At 45.1% G+C, this 16044-nt stretch overlaps 1 protein-coding gene across 11 annotated transcripts in view; it reads left to right on the forward strand.

Moving 5' to 3' along the window:
• BLNK (B cell linker) overlaps positions 1-16044 on the forward strand; it is a 249892-nt gene that overhangs the window by 151356 nt on the left and 82492 nt on the right. Inside the window, exon 1 of one of the 11 annotated variants that reach the window (XM_083149317.1) lies at positions 4345-4706. The exons of 9 other annotated variants lie outside the window; for them this stretch is intronic. In XM_083149317.1, the coding sequence (XP_083005443.1) occupies positions 4660-4706 (47 nt within the window). In that variant the 5' untranslated portion in view covers positions 4345-4659. Of the gene's footprint in view, positions 1-4344; positions 4707-16044 lie in introns of those variants that run through there. One more of the 11 variants, XM_083149321.1, reaches the window with a different exon arrangement.

Here is a 16044-nt window from a genome sequence, read left to right on the forward strand (position 1 = left end):
GGATCTACCATTGAGTAACATTGTTGTCAAAGCCCACTTCTCTTCACATGTCACTCACAGCTCTCCTATACTCCAACACTCAGTGACCATCTTCGTCTGCATACTCATCTCCATCATTGGCCTCAAGCCTCTAGTTGTATGTTGATTGAGTCCTCACTACTTATATCCAAGCTGTAATGTGTATTGAACTGTGGCGCTCTTTGTCTCCCTGTATTGTTCCTTTGTACGGCGCTGCGAAACACTTGTGGCGCCTTATAAATAAAATAATAATAATAATAATAATAATAATAACTATGTAACAATATTAAGGAAGAGATGTATCCTTGCTGATCTTAATGCAAATGGCGGGTGTTGAGCTTCAAGCTTGCACCTGGGGTTCTGGAAAGTCAGTAATTGTGTGTGGGTGGTGGTGGGAGCTGTAAGCTGATGTTTGCCGCTAGGTTGACGAAAAAACCTTGCACCGGCCTGGGTGGGCATGAGGTACTGTAAATGGTTTAATTTCCCCTTTATAAAAACCAGCAGTGTCCCGTGTGCGTGCGTATAGGGACATCTGGCATGACCAGAACTCTGATAGCGTTTATGTCAGTATTGGTAACATATTTGACTTGTTTCCATATAATAGAATCGCTCTATGGTCATCAGCTTTCCTGCTCGTTAAAAAGGGAAAGTACAGTATACATCTCACGTATTTATCATTTATTATGAAATGTAGACTAACAACTGCACGGACTGAATCATCTCTGTAAGCCGCAAAGTATAATTATCCTTCCTGCACACACCCACTATAGAGAATGTGATGTGATGAAATCCTTCACAGTTCTATCAGAGCAATAGAACACAGTGGGGGAAAGTTACTAATCCCATTTGAATTAGAATACACATCTTAGTAAATTTCCCCCACTGACTGTAATTCAACACTGTTAGTCTCAAAAGGGTTTATTTACTAAGATGGGAGTTCTATTAAACATGGGATGTTGCCCATAGCAACCAAATCAGAATCTACTTATTATTTATTAAGCACCTTCTAGAACGGCTTTTCCCTGTCGGGCCTTGATGGTGTCCCTCGGCAATTTAAAAGCCTTGTCGGTGTGCCGAAAAAGGTTGAAAAACATTGTAGATAATAGACTCTGATGGGTTGCCCATAGCAACATCCCATCTTCAATAGAATTCCCATCTGAAATCAAACAGCAGAGCATCATTGTTTGTAAATGGAATAATGTGTACATTGCCCACTGCACGCTGACATATTTCCAGAAATGTTCCTCTCACGCCTGATTCAGTTTGGTTCAGTCCCCTGCGAATTCGCTGCGAGCGGGGTCCGAAGTATCGGGAATGCACATGCCTATCGGAGAATATATGCATGCGATGTGTGAACGCCTTTGGCAAATATTACATTCGCCGGGCGTTCATACACTAAGGGGAGGGGAAGGGGTTGTAGAGCGGTGTCCCAATGAAACCGCTGGGTGTGCCCCTGGGAATGCAGACAGGCCGATGTCTGCATCGGGGCAGAGGGCTGACATCACATGACGTCAGCACCCGCCCCCTTTTCGGCCATCTCGGGGCCAGATAAAAGTCAGTTCAGACCGACTTTTATCTGCGAGCTGGCAAAAATGGTCGGCGACCATCAAATTATTTTTTTTGCAGATTTGCACAAAAGGGGGGGGGGGGCATTCGGCAGGGCAGCGTTAAGGTGCTCGCTAGGCAGTGAATATATGCTACCTAGCAAGCCAACTTGAATGAGGCCCTTAGGTCACTGACTTGAATAAACAGCTCAGAGTCCTGTCAGCAGTCATCTATGATAGAATTATATAATATAAACATCTATTTACTTATTTTCGTTTATTTTGTATACAATTACTTTATAATAGGCCAGAATACAATCATTTGTATCTTAACAGTCATTTTCCTTTAAAAAAAAAAAAGAGGATGGGGCATATTTATCTGTTTATCCGCAATGTGTATGACAGTTATGGTTTCCTATTAGCATACCTCCCAACTGTCACGATTACAGCGGGACAGTCTCGATTTTCGGGTCCTGTCCCGCTGTCCCACCCGCGTCAGGCATTGTCCCGCTGCGGGGGTGGCAGTTGGGAGCGTCTATTCTCGTATGAAAATGAGGTTGCGGCTAATTAGCATAAGCCACGCCCTCATTGCATACGCCCCGCCCCCTTTTCGGGCGCTGTCCCTATTTCATCAGCACAGAAGTTGGGAGGTATGTATTAGTGTGTATCCTTGGGATCATTCTCCCATTAGTTTTGTGGCAATGTAGCCTATAGGCTGCAGTGGTGTTAGCTATTCCGGCCAAGCTCCAGAGAAATCTACAGCGTCCGTTCTCACCATGAAGAACAAGAAACATTGTGCCCATACTCTGGGGCGATTCCGTTGTGATCTGGTCACTATTCATCCGATTCCGGTGAGAAATCCGATGAAGTGTGTCAAAATCACATGTGTAGTTTCACAACAGCTGTAGGGCCATAGTTTGGACATGCCTGCCCTAGTATATGGTCACCTTAAGGGGGTAACAGTAGATTTCCTTCATTTTTGTGGGTGCAAAACAGCTGTCGTTGGGGATTTCTCCCAAAATAGTGATAATAAATCTGCCCCAGAATAATTGAAATAAATATGTATTAGCTAACAGATGATTATACTGTAAATCTATGGGGTACGGGTCATAGGGTCGAGTCTATGAATATCGACATACATTAGGTCGACCATGAATTAGGTCGACAGGGTCGGAATGTTGACACGTGCATTAGGTCGACGATGGGAAGAGTTTTTCATGTTCTTTTGTCCCGAATGTCGACGTACAGATAGCGCAGGGCTTGTCTTTGCTGGGGATGGCGGAGGACTCGCCACCCGCCATCCCCCGCCCCGCGCCATCTGTATGTCGGAAGGGGACGCGCGTGCACGAGGTGCACGCGCGTCCCGTTCCGACGGAGCTTTTGCCCGGGTCCCCGCCGGCTTCCCCGGGTCCCCGCCGGTCCACACCGCCCCCCCGCAGCCCCCCGCAGCCCTGCCCGTCTCCCTGAAGCTGGAGACGGGCAGGACTGCACCCGCCGCGCCGCCTCGCCGCCCGGCTATTGAGACGCTCGTGCGTGGGAGACGCACGAGCGTCTCATTCAGCCAGAGCGCCAGATTGCTGGCGGATCGCCAGGGACACGGTCCTGGCGCTCCGCCAGCAATAATAAGCCCTGCTCCATCTGTAAGTACAGTGTCCATGCTCTGGGCACTATTATATTCCTTCTCCACGCCCTAGTGGATGCTATGGGTATGAAATACCACCTGTCGGCACAACTCGGCTCCAAAACAGTGACAAACTCATGTCAACCTTTTGACTACCTTCCCATTGTCGACCTAATGCTTGTGTAGACTTTCCAACCCTGTCGACCTTAGTCCTGTCAACCTTTAGTGGTTGACTTTTTTGTATGTCAACCTTCTTAGTGCCAACCTATCTGTACTGTACATCAGCATAGATCAGGGATGAGGAACCTCCAGCCCTCCAGCTGTTGTTGAACTACATATCCCAGCATGCCCTGCAACAGTTTTAGGGCCAGAAGCACTAAGCTTAGAAAGTGATAAAATGGAGAGTGATAAACAAGCAGCCAATCAGCTCCTGCCTGACATTTTTCAAACACAGCCTGGGACATGGCAGGTAGGAGCTGATTGGCTGGTGGTTTATCCAGGGTTGCCGACTTTCTTATTCTCCTCTCTGGGAGAAGCCTGGAGAGGAGAGTTTCAGTAGCCGCTCAGGGGGCGGGGCTTAAGCGTGACATCACTAAGCCCCGCCCCATGCTGTTAAACCAGCAAATTCAGTGATCTCCGTGGAGGGGGCGGTGCTAAAATGACGCGATTGTGTCATTTTAATGCCGCGATCCGGGGGACAGCGGGGGTCCCCCCCTGAATCCGGGAGGGTTGCCCACCCTTCCGGGGGACCGGGAGGGAGCCCCGATTTTCGGGAGACTCCCAGAAATTTCGGGAGGGTCGGCAACCCTGGGTTTATCACTCTCCATTTTATCACTTTTAAAGCTTAGTGCATCTGGCCCTAAAACTGTTGCAGGGCATGCTGGGATATGTAGTTCAACAGCTGGAGGGCCGAAGGTTCCCCATCCCTGGCATAGATCACAACATGACCCATTCCAGGAGGGACGCCATGCTCTGTTCCTAGACTCCCTTCTTCAATTATGATTGCCATCACCTATGCTCAAGCACCCTTCTTATCAATTCACCTGTTCAAAACAGCTGATTGCAATCATAACTGAAGAGGGGAGTCCCAGAGCGGAGCATTGTGTAATTCCTGGATTGGGTCATGTTGGGAGGTATGCATTCGGAAACCTGAGAAATGCATTAAGTTATACGTTCCTAATCTCTATTGTCAGACAGCTGCAGGTGCACATTCACACCCACACAGGTAATAGCCAAAATGTTTGTATAGAATTATGCATGAGCTGGATGGGCAGGGAATTCAGTCATGTGACAGAGTAGAAACTGGAGACTTACTTGACTATGTGATCTGGTGAGTTTTACTTCTCTCATGAAATGAGTAAGTGTCTGCTACACGCTGGAGAGGGGAATAGACAGACACAACGTGGATGGAAATGAATCTGAAGTCCAGTGCAGGGATAACACACTGACAGGCTCGCACATGACCCATCAGATCAAATGGAAAGATTCAACAAGATTGCAGCCCCAGCTGGTCAGAAACTCAGGTGAGGAGATTTATTTTTTGTGTTGTTTGTTTCCTGTTCAACAGTGTACATTTCCTTATGTTCTAAAATACTTCTACCTGGCTAAGTCCGTTTTATTTTATATCTGAGAATTAAATTAATCAGCGGTTCTCAACCTCGGTCCCCAAGGACCCCCAACAGTGCACGTTTTCCAGGTCTCCTGGCAGTTGCACAGGTGCACGCATTATTCTGACATTTTAAAAGATCACAGGTGGAGCTAATTAGTTCACCTGTGATTCTGTGTGGAGACATGAAAACGTGCCCTGTTGGGACCGAGGTTGAGAACCACTGCTCTAGATTATATTGTGTCAGAATCACACTTTTTATAAAAAATTTTGCAAATTTAGATTTAAAACAAAAATATCAAAAATCTGAAACATTCAGACTGAAAGTGAACTCTGTCGAGTTGATGAAAGTAAAAATTCTGAGTAATTAAATGCAGGAGTCTATAAAAAAAAATGAACTTAATTGCATCCCAGAACACAGGTTTTTAAATTGCACAGAAAAATCTGCTGAATTCTCAAAATGGAATTTCCTTCTTTCTTTATCTTCCGGCTAACATCCAAATAAGTTTTGCATTGGTTGTCTAGGTAACAAATCACAATCTAAATTGGATATTTGTTGTACATAATGCAGAAAGGTGACATTGGGGTAGATGTATTACACCTGGCAGAGGCGTAACTAGGACTTTGTGGGCCCCATAGCAACATTTCTAATGGGGCCCCTGTGCTGTGTTTTGAATGTTTAATATCATTTTGAAGTTAACACAAATGCTGAACGTCATTTTCCAGTTATATATAAGTGATGCACAAAAATTTTAATTTCCTTCCAAAGTTGCACAGCCAAAATCTTTTGCCGCACACAGCCTTCGTAAAATTAGAGGAAACATTGGTTGGGAGTTGATTGGCTAGTGCTTTATCTCCTCTCACTTTATCTCTTCCCCCCCCCCCCCCCCCCCCATCATATCGGTAAACACAAATGTATATGTAAATTAGAATATAGGGAAACATGTTTTGTGCTGTTGTTTTGGTTTATGGTTGAGAGTGGACATTTGCTAGCATACATTACCAGATTGTTGTTTTCAACACAGATAATTCTTAGGTGTTTACTCTCTCTGTACCACTCTCTCTGTATCATCTGCCCCACCTGCATTGCAACATGGTTTTTCCAAGGTGCAAATTACTTATTGCTTTGCTCCAAACTCAGAATCTGCTACAATGTTTGACAATGTTATTATTATTCGCGGCAGTGCCTTGATTTTTAACATTCCCTATTCATTTACGTTTAAAGTTTCCCTGCTAAGTACTAAATATAACTGTCATGTTTCATGTGCTCCATCCCAGCCACATTGGAGGTGTCTATCATCACATACTTGAAAAACTTCTGCGCAGTGTCCGCCTACCAAAGCTGGATGGATGCTGCGGAAAAGGAATTGTTCGATCCTATCTATTACTAAGATGTGTATTCTACTTCACATGTGATGTTGCTATGGGAAACCAATCAGAATCTACTTATTATTTATTTAACACCCTCTAGAACTGGGGTAGCCCACTCCAGTCCTCGAGAGCTACCAACAGTGCATGTTTTCCAGATCTCCTCACAGAATCACAAGTGAAGTAATTAGCTCCACCTGTGGATCTTTTAAAATGTGTTAGTGAGTAATGAGTGCACCTGTGCAGCAGCTAGGTTGTCTGGAAAATGTGACCTGATTGTAGTTCTCTAGAAGATAGTAGACAGGATCTGATTGGTTTCCCATAGCAACATCACATGTCAAGTAGAATACACATCTTAGTAAATTTCCTCCACATATGTGTGCAGCTGTATCCAGAAGTGCAGGGACCACTGGCCAACTGAGAAAAGGGGCAGATATGCTGCAGCATGACTATGTAGTGTTCATTCTAGCGCCCACTATCTTTGAAAACCCATGCAGTTCCTCTTCCCTGCCTGGGGTGTCGCTGTCTGCTGTGGTGTTTCTAGCACAGGTCTGGTTTCAATATCAGTGCTGATATACAGACCACACTGTGCTAGAAACACTACAGCAGACAGCGACACCCCAGGCAGGAAAGAGGAACTGCATGGGTTTTCAAATATGGCGAGTGTTAGAATGAACACTACTATGGGCACCAACCCTTAACAATGAGCAGCTAGTTTAAAAGTAAGCCTTATTGTGTGCCATAATTTGTAAGGGGAATTATTGGGTACTTGTGTATTATCACGTCGCCCATCGCATCGCATACCATAAGGCATACGATGGGATGTGATACAATGTTAGCAGATGTTATACAATTTCAAATTGTATACCATCGAATTGTATGGCATATACAATGGTATAAGATTTTAAATTGTATAAGCACCCTAATGGGTGTTTTCAATGTTAAATGTGCCCCCTATAAGATAAATAATTGTATAAGCACCGTAATAGGTGCTTACAATGTTAAAAGCACCCCCACGCTACCCGTGCTATCAACGCCAACCCGAAGTGTGGCGAGCGGCGGCGGTACGCGTCCTCCGACCTTTTCATACCCCCACTATCCACGCCGGCGTGGAGTTGACTTTATATAGTGTGGCGAGCCACCGAGCCCGAAGCATGGCGAGCGGACGCGGAATACATGTGAAGTAATGCGCGGCCCCTCGCGGGGCTCGCCACGCTTCGGGCTCGGTGGCTCGCTGCGCTCGCCACACTATATAAAGTCAACTCCACGCCGACATGGATAGTGGGGGTATGAAAAAGGTCGGAGGATGCGTACCGCCGCCCCTCGCGGGCTCGCTGCGCTCGCCACACTTCGGATTGGCATTGATAGTTTCAGTGTCATGGGGGTGCATTTAACATTGTAAGCACCTATTAAGGTGCTTATACAATTAAAGATTGTATATACAATTTTTAAAATCGCATCTCATTGCATTGTATGCCATTGTATGCCATATACAATGGTATACAATTTTAAATGGAATACAATGCCATACGACTGAATATCGTGGGCGCCGTGCTAATACACAAGTACCAATTATTGTGTGCATTTTCACACCCAGATGGAATTGCGGTCTGCAATGCTAATAAGCCTTCTGCAGGGGATTTCTGTGACATATCTTCATTTGCATACCCTCCAACATGGCCCATTCCATTAGGTACAAAATGCTCTGTTTCTGGACTTCCTTACCAGTGGCAGTTGCAGAGGTGGGGCTGCAGCACAGTCCAATATTCAAAAAGGGGAGCCAAACCTACCGCCACTCCAAACATCACTGTCCTGGACTGGGATTTGGCTATTATTACGTATTAGGGAAACATACATTTATACAGAAACTACACTGTTTCTCATAATTTTATGAAAAAAAAAAAAGAAAAATTCCTTAAATCTGGAATCCAAATATGAGTTTTAGAAATAAACACAATTTTTGCAAGTTTGGGGATTTGCATAGTTTGTTTTTCTTCTAACCCAGTGGTTCCTAACCTGGGAGTACTCTGCAGACCGGTTGGGTGTTTTTGACAATAATATTAATAATGTTGGATTTCCAATGGTGGAAGAAGTCTCCTATTGCCGTGTAGATGAACTGTTGAGTCACTTCCAGTTCCGTCTGCAGCGTCATCAACATCTCCTCGTGCTTTTGCCCAACCAGCAATCCACTGGGAGGCAATTATCTGCCCTGCCCTGACACAGGTGGAGAAAGCGGCGTCATTAATCCTACAGGCATTGGCGGGAACCTCAGACAAAGGGACCCGCTTCCTGACTGCACACTACTCCGCTACTCCTTAATAAAAGGATATGCATACTGCGCACTTTTACTCTGCTCATAAGTACTGTGGATATTTCAAACTGAGAGGAGGGGGTACTCATAAATGAAAAGGGGTACGGGGGAGAAAAAAGGTTGGGATCCACTGTTTTATCCAATAGTGTGGGCTCTGCATGTCTCCCCTTCTGGTGTTCATACTCCAGGCACCTGGTACAGGTCTTAAGGGGTGTACACACGGGGGGAGGTTCTCTAAACTAAAAATGCGGTAAAAACCGCGTTATCAGGTTTTTACCGAATTCTAACGCAAGAGCCATAACTTAAATTATGTTATTTTTATAACAAAATTAACTTTTCCATAATTATTGCATATGTTAGTGCATATGCGATAATTATGAATGCGAAGGGGGACGGAGCTGGGGTGCGGATGTTAGAAAATAGATGAACTGGAACCATGTGTATACCTTATTATGTTGGTAATTATGTACATAAGTATGCACAGACTCATAAAACAATGGAGGCTTTTACTCTCTGCTAAAACAAACACAGTAGGTAGAATCAATGTCTGTTTTCTTAAGTAAACCTCAAACCATTGTTGTCATTTTCTCCTTAGCAATGACACAAATGAATAATAATGTATTTATATAGAGCTCTTTCTCTCACAGGACTAAAATGGCTTAATAATTCTTACCTCCAGCATTGTTGGGCATCAGGGTCACCATCAGGGGGGTACTCTGGGGACAAAGGTCCCGGACCCGGCCACTCTGACAGAGAGGAGGAGGCCTGGGCCACTCTACCACAAACAGTACACCATATTGACCTGCCAGCACAGTCTATATACAAGCTGTATACACACAGTGTGATATGTACTATGTTTTCTACCAATTTTGTCTATACAGGTCGAGTATCCCCTATCCGAAATGCTCGGGACCACGAGCATTCCGGATAGGGGAATTTTTCGGTTTTTGGAATAATTTTTTTAAGGCATACTTACCTGTCCCCTGATGGTGTCTGGTGGTCCCTCGGCGTCCACAGCAGGCCTCCGGCATCTTCTCTGGGTCTCCAGCGGTCCCAGGAATGCATTGCGCAGGTGTGCGCGCGCACCGGTGACGTCACCGGCGCGCGCGCACACTCGCGCAATGCATTCCTGGGACCGCTGGAGACCCAGAGAAGATGCCGGAGGCCTGCTGTGGACGCCCGGGGACTTGGTAAGTATGAAAAGAGGGTTAGGGGAAAAAAAATAAAATAAAAAATTATTCGAATGATTCCAAAAACCACGTTTTTGGAATAATTCGGATAATGGATGCCCGGATACGGGATACTCGACCTGTATAATCAAAATCGGTGGCTCATATTGCACCTTTAAAACTAGATTGAATCTTAGGCTAAGATTCCCAGTCGTGATACAGAACACATTATACAGGCCTTTTCATGTTAAATGTACTCAATTCAATGGGGGAGATGTATCAAACTTCAGGGAGAGAAAAAGTACCACCCAAATTGCTCATGTCATTTTAAAGGCTGTATTTGAAAAATGAGAGCGATTGACACCAATCAGCGCTTTTTTAAAATCGTAGTTGGCTGCTGTTTAACAGGAAGCCGGCATTTGTGGGTGTTAACCGCCCAATATTTGGGAGTGTCAGGGAAAAAGAAGGCATGCCCAGGAATTTTCAGGGAGGGTGCGTGATAACAGCTCCGATCAGCCTTATTATATTGCACAGGCAGAGGAGATTCTGGGATATGCACAGACTGGAAAAATGATTCCGTGGTGAGTGAGCAGCGAATGGATTTGCAGCTAGCCACTGATCAGCGTGATTTTCACAAGCCAATTGCAGCGTTGCAAAGAGCGGGTTTTCACTCTGGTTGGGCAGCAGCTATTTGATCTTATGGCTCTGCAAAAGTTTTTGCACAGAATTTTTAGAAATACGGTATAATATACATTCAGGCAGTGTTTATAACTTCAGGTAGGAGCTGCCACTGGTTACCATTGATTAAATACAGCATTACATTCGGGTGTGGTATAGGGTTCCGACAGTCGGGATCCCGACAGTCATTAGCCCGACGTCGGGATCCCGAATGGCCAGACTCAGGCAGCATGGCCAGCGCAACAAAGCCCCTCGCTGTACTCGCCACGAGGGAGAATAGCTGGTGGGCGTCGGAAACCCGTTTGTCAGTGTTTTAAAAGTCGGGATCCCGACGTCGGGTAAATGACTGACGGGATCCGCCTCTGCAGCCTTATTGCAGGGTTTCTGCTTATACAGATCATCCTTGTACAGCTGGGCACATAGGAAGCTCCGTGGACAGAGAAGTTAAGTAACATACAGTTGAAGGTGATATTTTTCTTTATAACAGCCAGACTTTCACTATGTAATTACATTTCTGCTGGCTCGGAGGAAAGAAATCCAAAAGATTACTAAAGTAGTCCTTTCTACATTGTGCGGGTCCCAGTAGGAATGCAGTAAGCGTGTAAATGTACATTTTAAATTATATGAGCTACAAAAATGATGATGATAATTATTTTAATAAGCAGTAGCACCTGTAAAGTAAGGACACATCAGCAAAAACAAGTGTTAAGGCCCATACACACACGTTGAGATTTGTGCTTAGCGAATGTGTGCTAGCAGATAAGCGATTTAGGGTAGGTGATTTCCCTTGAATTTTCCCGATACACACATAGGGCCTTATTCTGGTTCACTCCTTCTGGCAAATTCCTTCTTAGATGGACAAAACCATGTGCACTGCAGGGGGGCAGATGTAAAATGTGCAGAGAGAATTAGATTTGGGTGAGTTATTTTATTTCTCTGCAGGGTAAATACTGGCTGCTTTATTTTTGCACTGCAATATAGATCTCCCTTTGAAGTAAAACCCCACCCAAATCTAATTATCTCTGCACATGTTACATCTGCCCCCCTGCAGTGCACATGGTTTTGTCCATCTAAGAAGGAATTTGTCAGGAGGAGTGAACTAGAATAAGGCCCATACCGATGTGTGCTAATCAAAAAGAAAATCCTTGCTAAGCGATCTAACTAGATTCTAACTGCATGCACACAAGATCTGAGCCGACGATGGCGGCGCGGGGGGACCAAGCATCGCCATTGCTATGGGGGGGTGTACACACAGTGATTTGTGCTTAATTTCTAAGTGATCTAGACAGATCGCTTAGAAAATAGGCAAAAATCGCAACGTGTGAATGCACACTTACAGTGTGTTGGGTTTATTTGCTCTCTGGCATTCCAATTTCTAGACTACTACAAATAGTACATGTTTTCCATACATATACAGATTGCTACAGAGTTCCCTATTTGCCAGTATCTAATCATGGGGGATACTTCTAAAACCACATGAGTGAAGGTGTGGCTGACCTAATTTCGTTCATTTCACACTTCCGGAAAAATAGGTGGCTCTCCCTCATGCTGCCCTCTTTCTAGTGAAGGGTTTAAAAACAAACAAAAAAAAAAGTCTGTTGGACCCCTTTGCGCTTTGTTCACTTCACATACATCTATTTGGCTCCACACAGTGTGAGTTTAAAAGAATTGCCTAAATTTGTGACACCTCTGCCATAATTCCATCTAATGCACACCACGTTCAAAGAATGGTGGAGGATTATTCTCCTGACACAGTACAAATAGGCATGTCAAAGAGTATAATTTACCACTTTAGGGGACAAAGGCAATTTGGAGGCCTATGTACAAACTGTCTTTGCATTACTTACGCTGCCCACTCTACAGTGTGTGGGAAGATGATTATCATAATGAACTACAAATTCCATGTAGTTAGCTTAGCTGCCTTAAGCCCACTGGTATCTTGTTTTGTGGAGGGTTCAAACAAATCAAGCCCTTCAGCCACAAAAGTGCCAGTACCTGTGGAAGTGCTTGGTTTGAGATACTGGGTGTGGATCAGTTGGTCACCAGCAAGTTGTTAGACAGTCATTCGGTCGATATGCATTTAGGGTAATAAGGTTGACATGGGTTAGGTAGACAGTCAAAAGGTTGACATGGGGTTTTTATTTACCCGAATGTGGACACAGTCGACATGGACATGGGTAAGGTACACCGCGTCCCCTCGCATGGCTCGCTGTCAGCACATATCGGCTCAAAAAAACTGTGAAAACCCTATGTCGACCTTTTGACTGTCGACTTAACCCATTTCGACCTAATGACCATGTCGACCTAGACTCATGATGACCTTCTTGCATGTAGACCGAGACCCATGTCGACCTAAATGCATGTAAACCTAATGTTGTTGACCTAATGACTGTCTTAACAACTTGCTGCTGACCCAATGACCGTATCCCGATATACTGTGCATGTCATTTTTAATAGGCACCACCTTTCATTTCTGCCACTGCTGTCTGGAAATGTTTAGTAGATGCGCAATTAATTGCAGTATGTTTGTGATGCTGCTTTATTGCTTATTACCAGCTAGCCAGCTGCAGTGTATGGCCTAAACTGGATTAAAACAATATTGTGAGGTGGTCAAAACATACGGTACTTGTGAATTATCACGGCTCCCATCGCATGCCATCGCATGCCATATATAGTGGCATGCGATGGGATGCGATTTTTGCTGTTTTTTAAAGTTTTTTTACAAAATCGCATGCAATCGCATCGCATGCGATTTTTAACAGAAAAGCATCCAAATGCATTGAAATTATTATGCAACATGTCCAATGGCCCCCAAATGGCATTTTTGAGGCTGTACCACCCCCACTTGGTAAAGTGCTGGAAAATGGTGCTGATGATTCAGTGTAAATGTATCTGTCTCTCATTCCCAAAAATGTAACAGTGTAATGTGGGCTAGGTGACATTAGGGAGATTGCTAGACTAATGAGGGAGAGAGGGAGATTGCAGCTATTTCAGGGAGTCTCCTGGAGAATGCAGGAGGGTAGGCAGCTATGGGTCAAAACTGACTGGAAATTGTTATGGAGGCTATTAATACTGTAGGCCTAACTTGCGTCATTTTAGATATTTCTGGCACTTTAAAAAAAATACAACAACTTAAAATGCTCACGGCATTTAGGCAAAAACCAAAAAAGAGAACCATGAAAAATATATTTTTACCTTAAGATGACACTAAAGCTGCAATATAGCTCAAGTTGCAAAAATAGTAAATTTGCTATTTAACATTGTTACAGAGGGGATGTGTGTGTTTTGTGTGTACAAAAACTCTATCCAGAACTGCCCAAATCCTGCCCCAATCCACCTATAAATCACCACTTTTGGCGGAAACTCTGCTAATTTGTTACTCTAAATACAATAAGAATTGAAACTGTTGCATGCGTGTAACATATAAAATATACACCATGCTGTAACGGGCCATGCGTACTAAGATGTATGGTTTAGTGTTGGGATGGGGAACCTTCGGTCCTCCCGCTGTTGTTGAACTGCACATCCCAGCATGCCCTGCAACAGTTTTAGTATGGCCAAATAGCAAAGCTGTAGCAGGGCATGCTGGGATGTGCAGTTCAACAACAGCTGTAGGGCCGAAGGTTCCCCATCCCTGGTCTAGTGGCTCTCCTCCCTGTTTAACATGAACCACAGTGAAGTGCTTGTTGTGAAGTCTTTATTTTCTTCAAATGTATACTGAACTTTAAAGAGGCTGAAAATGCTAATGAGCCTAGAGTAGAAAATGCTTCTGTAATCGTAGTAAGGATGGAGCAGCTATAACTGGTTAGTGTTTAAACCAATCACTTTTACCAAGATGGCCTCTGTTTGGTCTTCTGCATGTGTGGCTGTAGGTCTAACTTGCCATAGTGGAACACAGACATGCTCCACTTAGCCCAGTAACCATTACATCCCAACTGCATCCTGTGTTCTATTCTGGTATCACCACGGTTATTTGTACAGGGCTTCTTCTATATGGTACTGCTCAAGCTTAGCTTCAACCACCCAGCACACTGAGGGCTAGATGTACTACAGTGAGCCTTGGAGATTGATATCATAAAGTGGAGAGAGATAAAGTACCAGCCAATAAGCTCCTAACTGCCATGATCCAGGCTGTGTTTAAAAAAATTCTGAGAGCTGCTTTGGTACTTTCTCTCTCCAAGTCTTAGTACATCTGCCCTTGAGCGTACAGTAACTGTGACTATGGCTGTGCAAACAAATCACATGAATAAGTCACACACGTGGTTGAAGACTGAGCTGCCTGCTGTATTTAACATGCATTCCCCCATCAATAGTTACACACGCAGCAGTTATGCCAACAGGTCACCTGTCATGTATGATGTTTATTTAAACAAAATATTCACAATGTATGCAATAGCAATCCTTTTATTCCGAACACATGAAGGTACATTGACAACATTACAAATACATACCTTCATGTGCAGGGATTGGGACAAGGGGTGTCAACCTGGGGGACAACCTGTAATAGAGACTATGATGCACTAAGCTCAGCTGCCTCTTTGCCGTCTCACATTCAAAAGCTCATTTATTGCCATGCTCCCTGTGACCAGGAAAACCAGCCAACATTTCCCACTACAGACTGATATCTGTAGGTGGGACAGAGTCATCAAACCAGGACCATAGATGAAAATATCTCAGTGACAGCAGACTACACATTCTTGTTCCATAAATAGGTCTCTGCTGTGGACACTATACAGATGATTTTTACCCTTACCAGCAATAAACAAAATGATATATGGCGGCCTGCACTGCAGTGTGCTCTCTGTATGGCGGCCTGCACTGCTGTGCGCTCTCTGTATGGTGGCCTGCACTGCTGTGTGCTCTCTGTATGGTGGCCTGCACTGCTGTGCGCTCTCTGTATGATGGCCTGCACTGCTGTGCGCTCTCTGTATGATGGCCTGCACTGCTGTGCGCTCTCTGTATGGTGGCCTGCACTGCTGTGCGCTCTCTGTATGGTGGCCTGCACTGCTGTGCGCTCTCTGTATGGTGGCCTGCACTGCTGTGCGCTCTCTGTATGGTGGCCTGCACTGCTGTGCGCTCTCTGTATGGTGGCCTGCACTGCTGTGCGCTCTCTGTATGGTGGTCTGCACTGCTGTGCGCTCTCTGTATGGTGGCCTGCACTGCTGTGCGCTCTCTGTATGGTGGCCTGCACTGCTGTGCGCTCTCTGTATGATGGCCTGCATGATGGCCTGCACTGCTGTGCGCTCTCTGTATGGTGGCCTGCACTGCTGTGCACTCTCTGTATGGTGGCCTGCATGATGGCCTGCACTGCTGTGCGCTCTCTGTATGGTGGCCTGCACTGCTGTGCGCTCTCTGTATGATGGCCTGCACTGCTGTGCGCTCTCTGTATGGTGGCCTGCACTGCTGTGCGCTCTTTGTATGATGGCCTGCACTGCTGTGCGCTCTTTGTATGATGGCCTGCACTGCTGTGCGCTCTCTGTATGGTGGCTTGCACTGCTGTGTGCTCTCTGTATGGTGGCCTGCACTGCCGTGTGCTGTCCTATATGGCAGTGTGCTGTCTCTGTCTGGTGGCCTGTGCTGCTGTGTGCTCTCAAAATGGCGGTCTGCACTGCAGTGTGCGCTCTACAGCAGCCTCCACTGCTGTTTGTGCTAAAAGCTTCATTATACGGTATGCATTACTACAATTGTTGCTGCGTTGAAGTGCTACAAGTCCTAGAATAATACAAAAT

This window comes from Crinia signifera, chromosome 6, assembly GCF_055691185.1.
Source record: "Crinia signifera chromosome 6, ASM5569118v1, whole genome shotgun sequence".
Taxonomy (NCBI): Eukaryota; Metazoa; Chordata; class Amphibia; order Anura; family Myobatrachidae; genus Crinia; species Crinia signifera.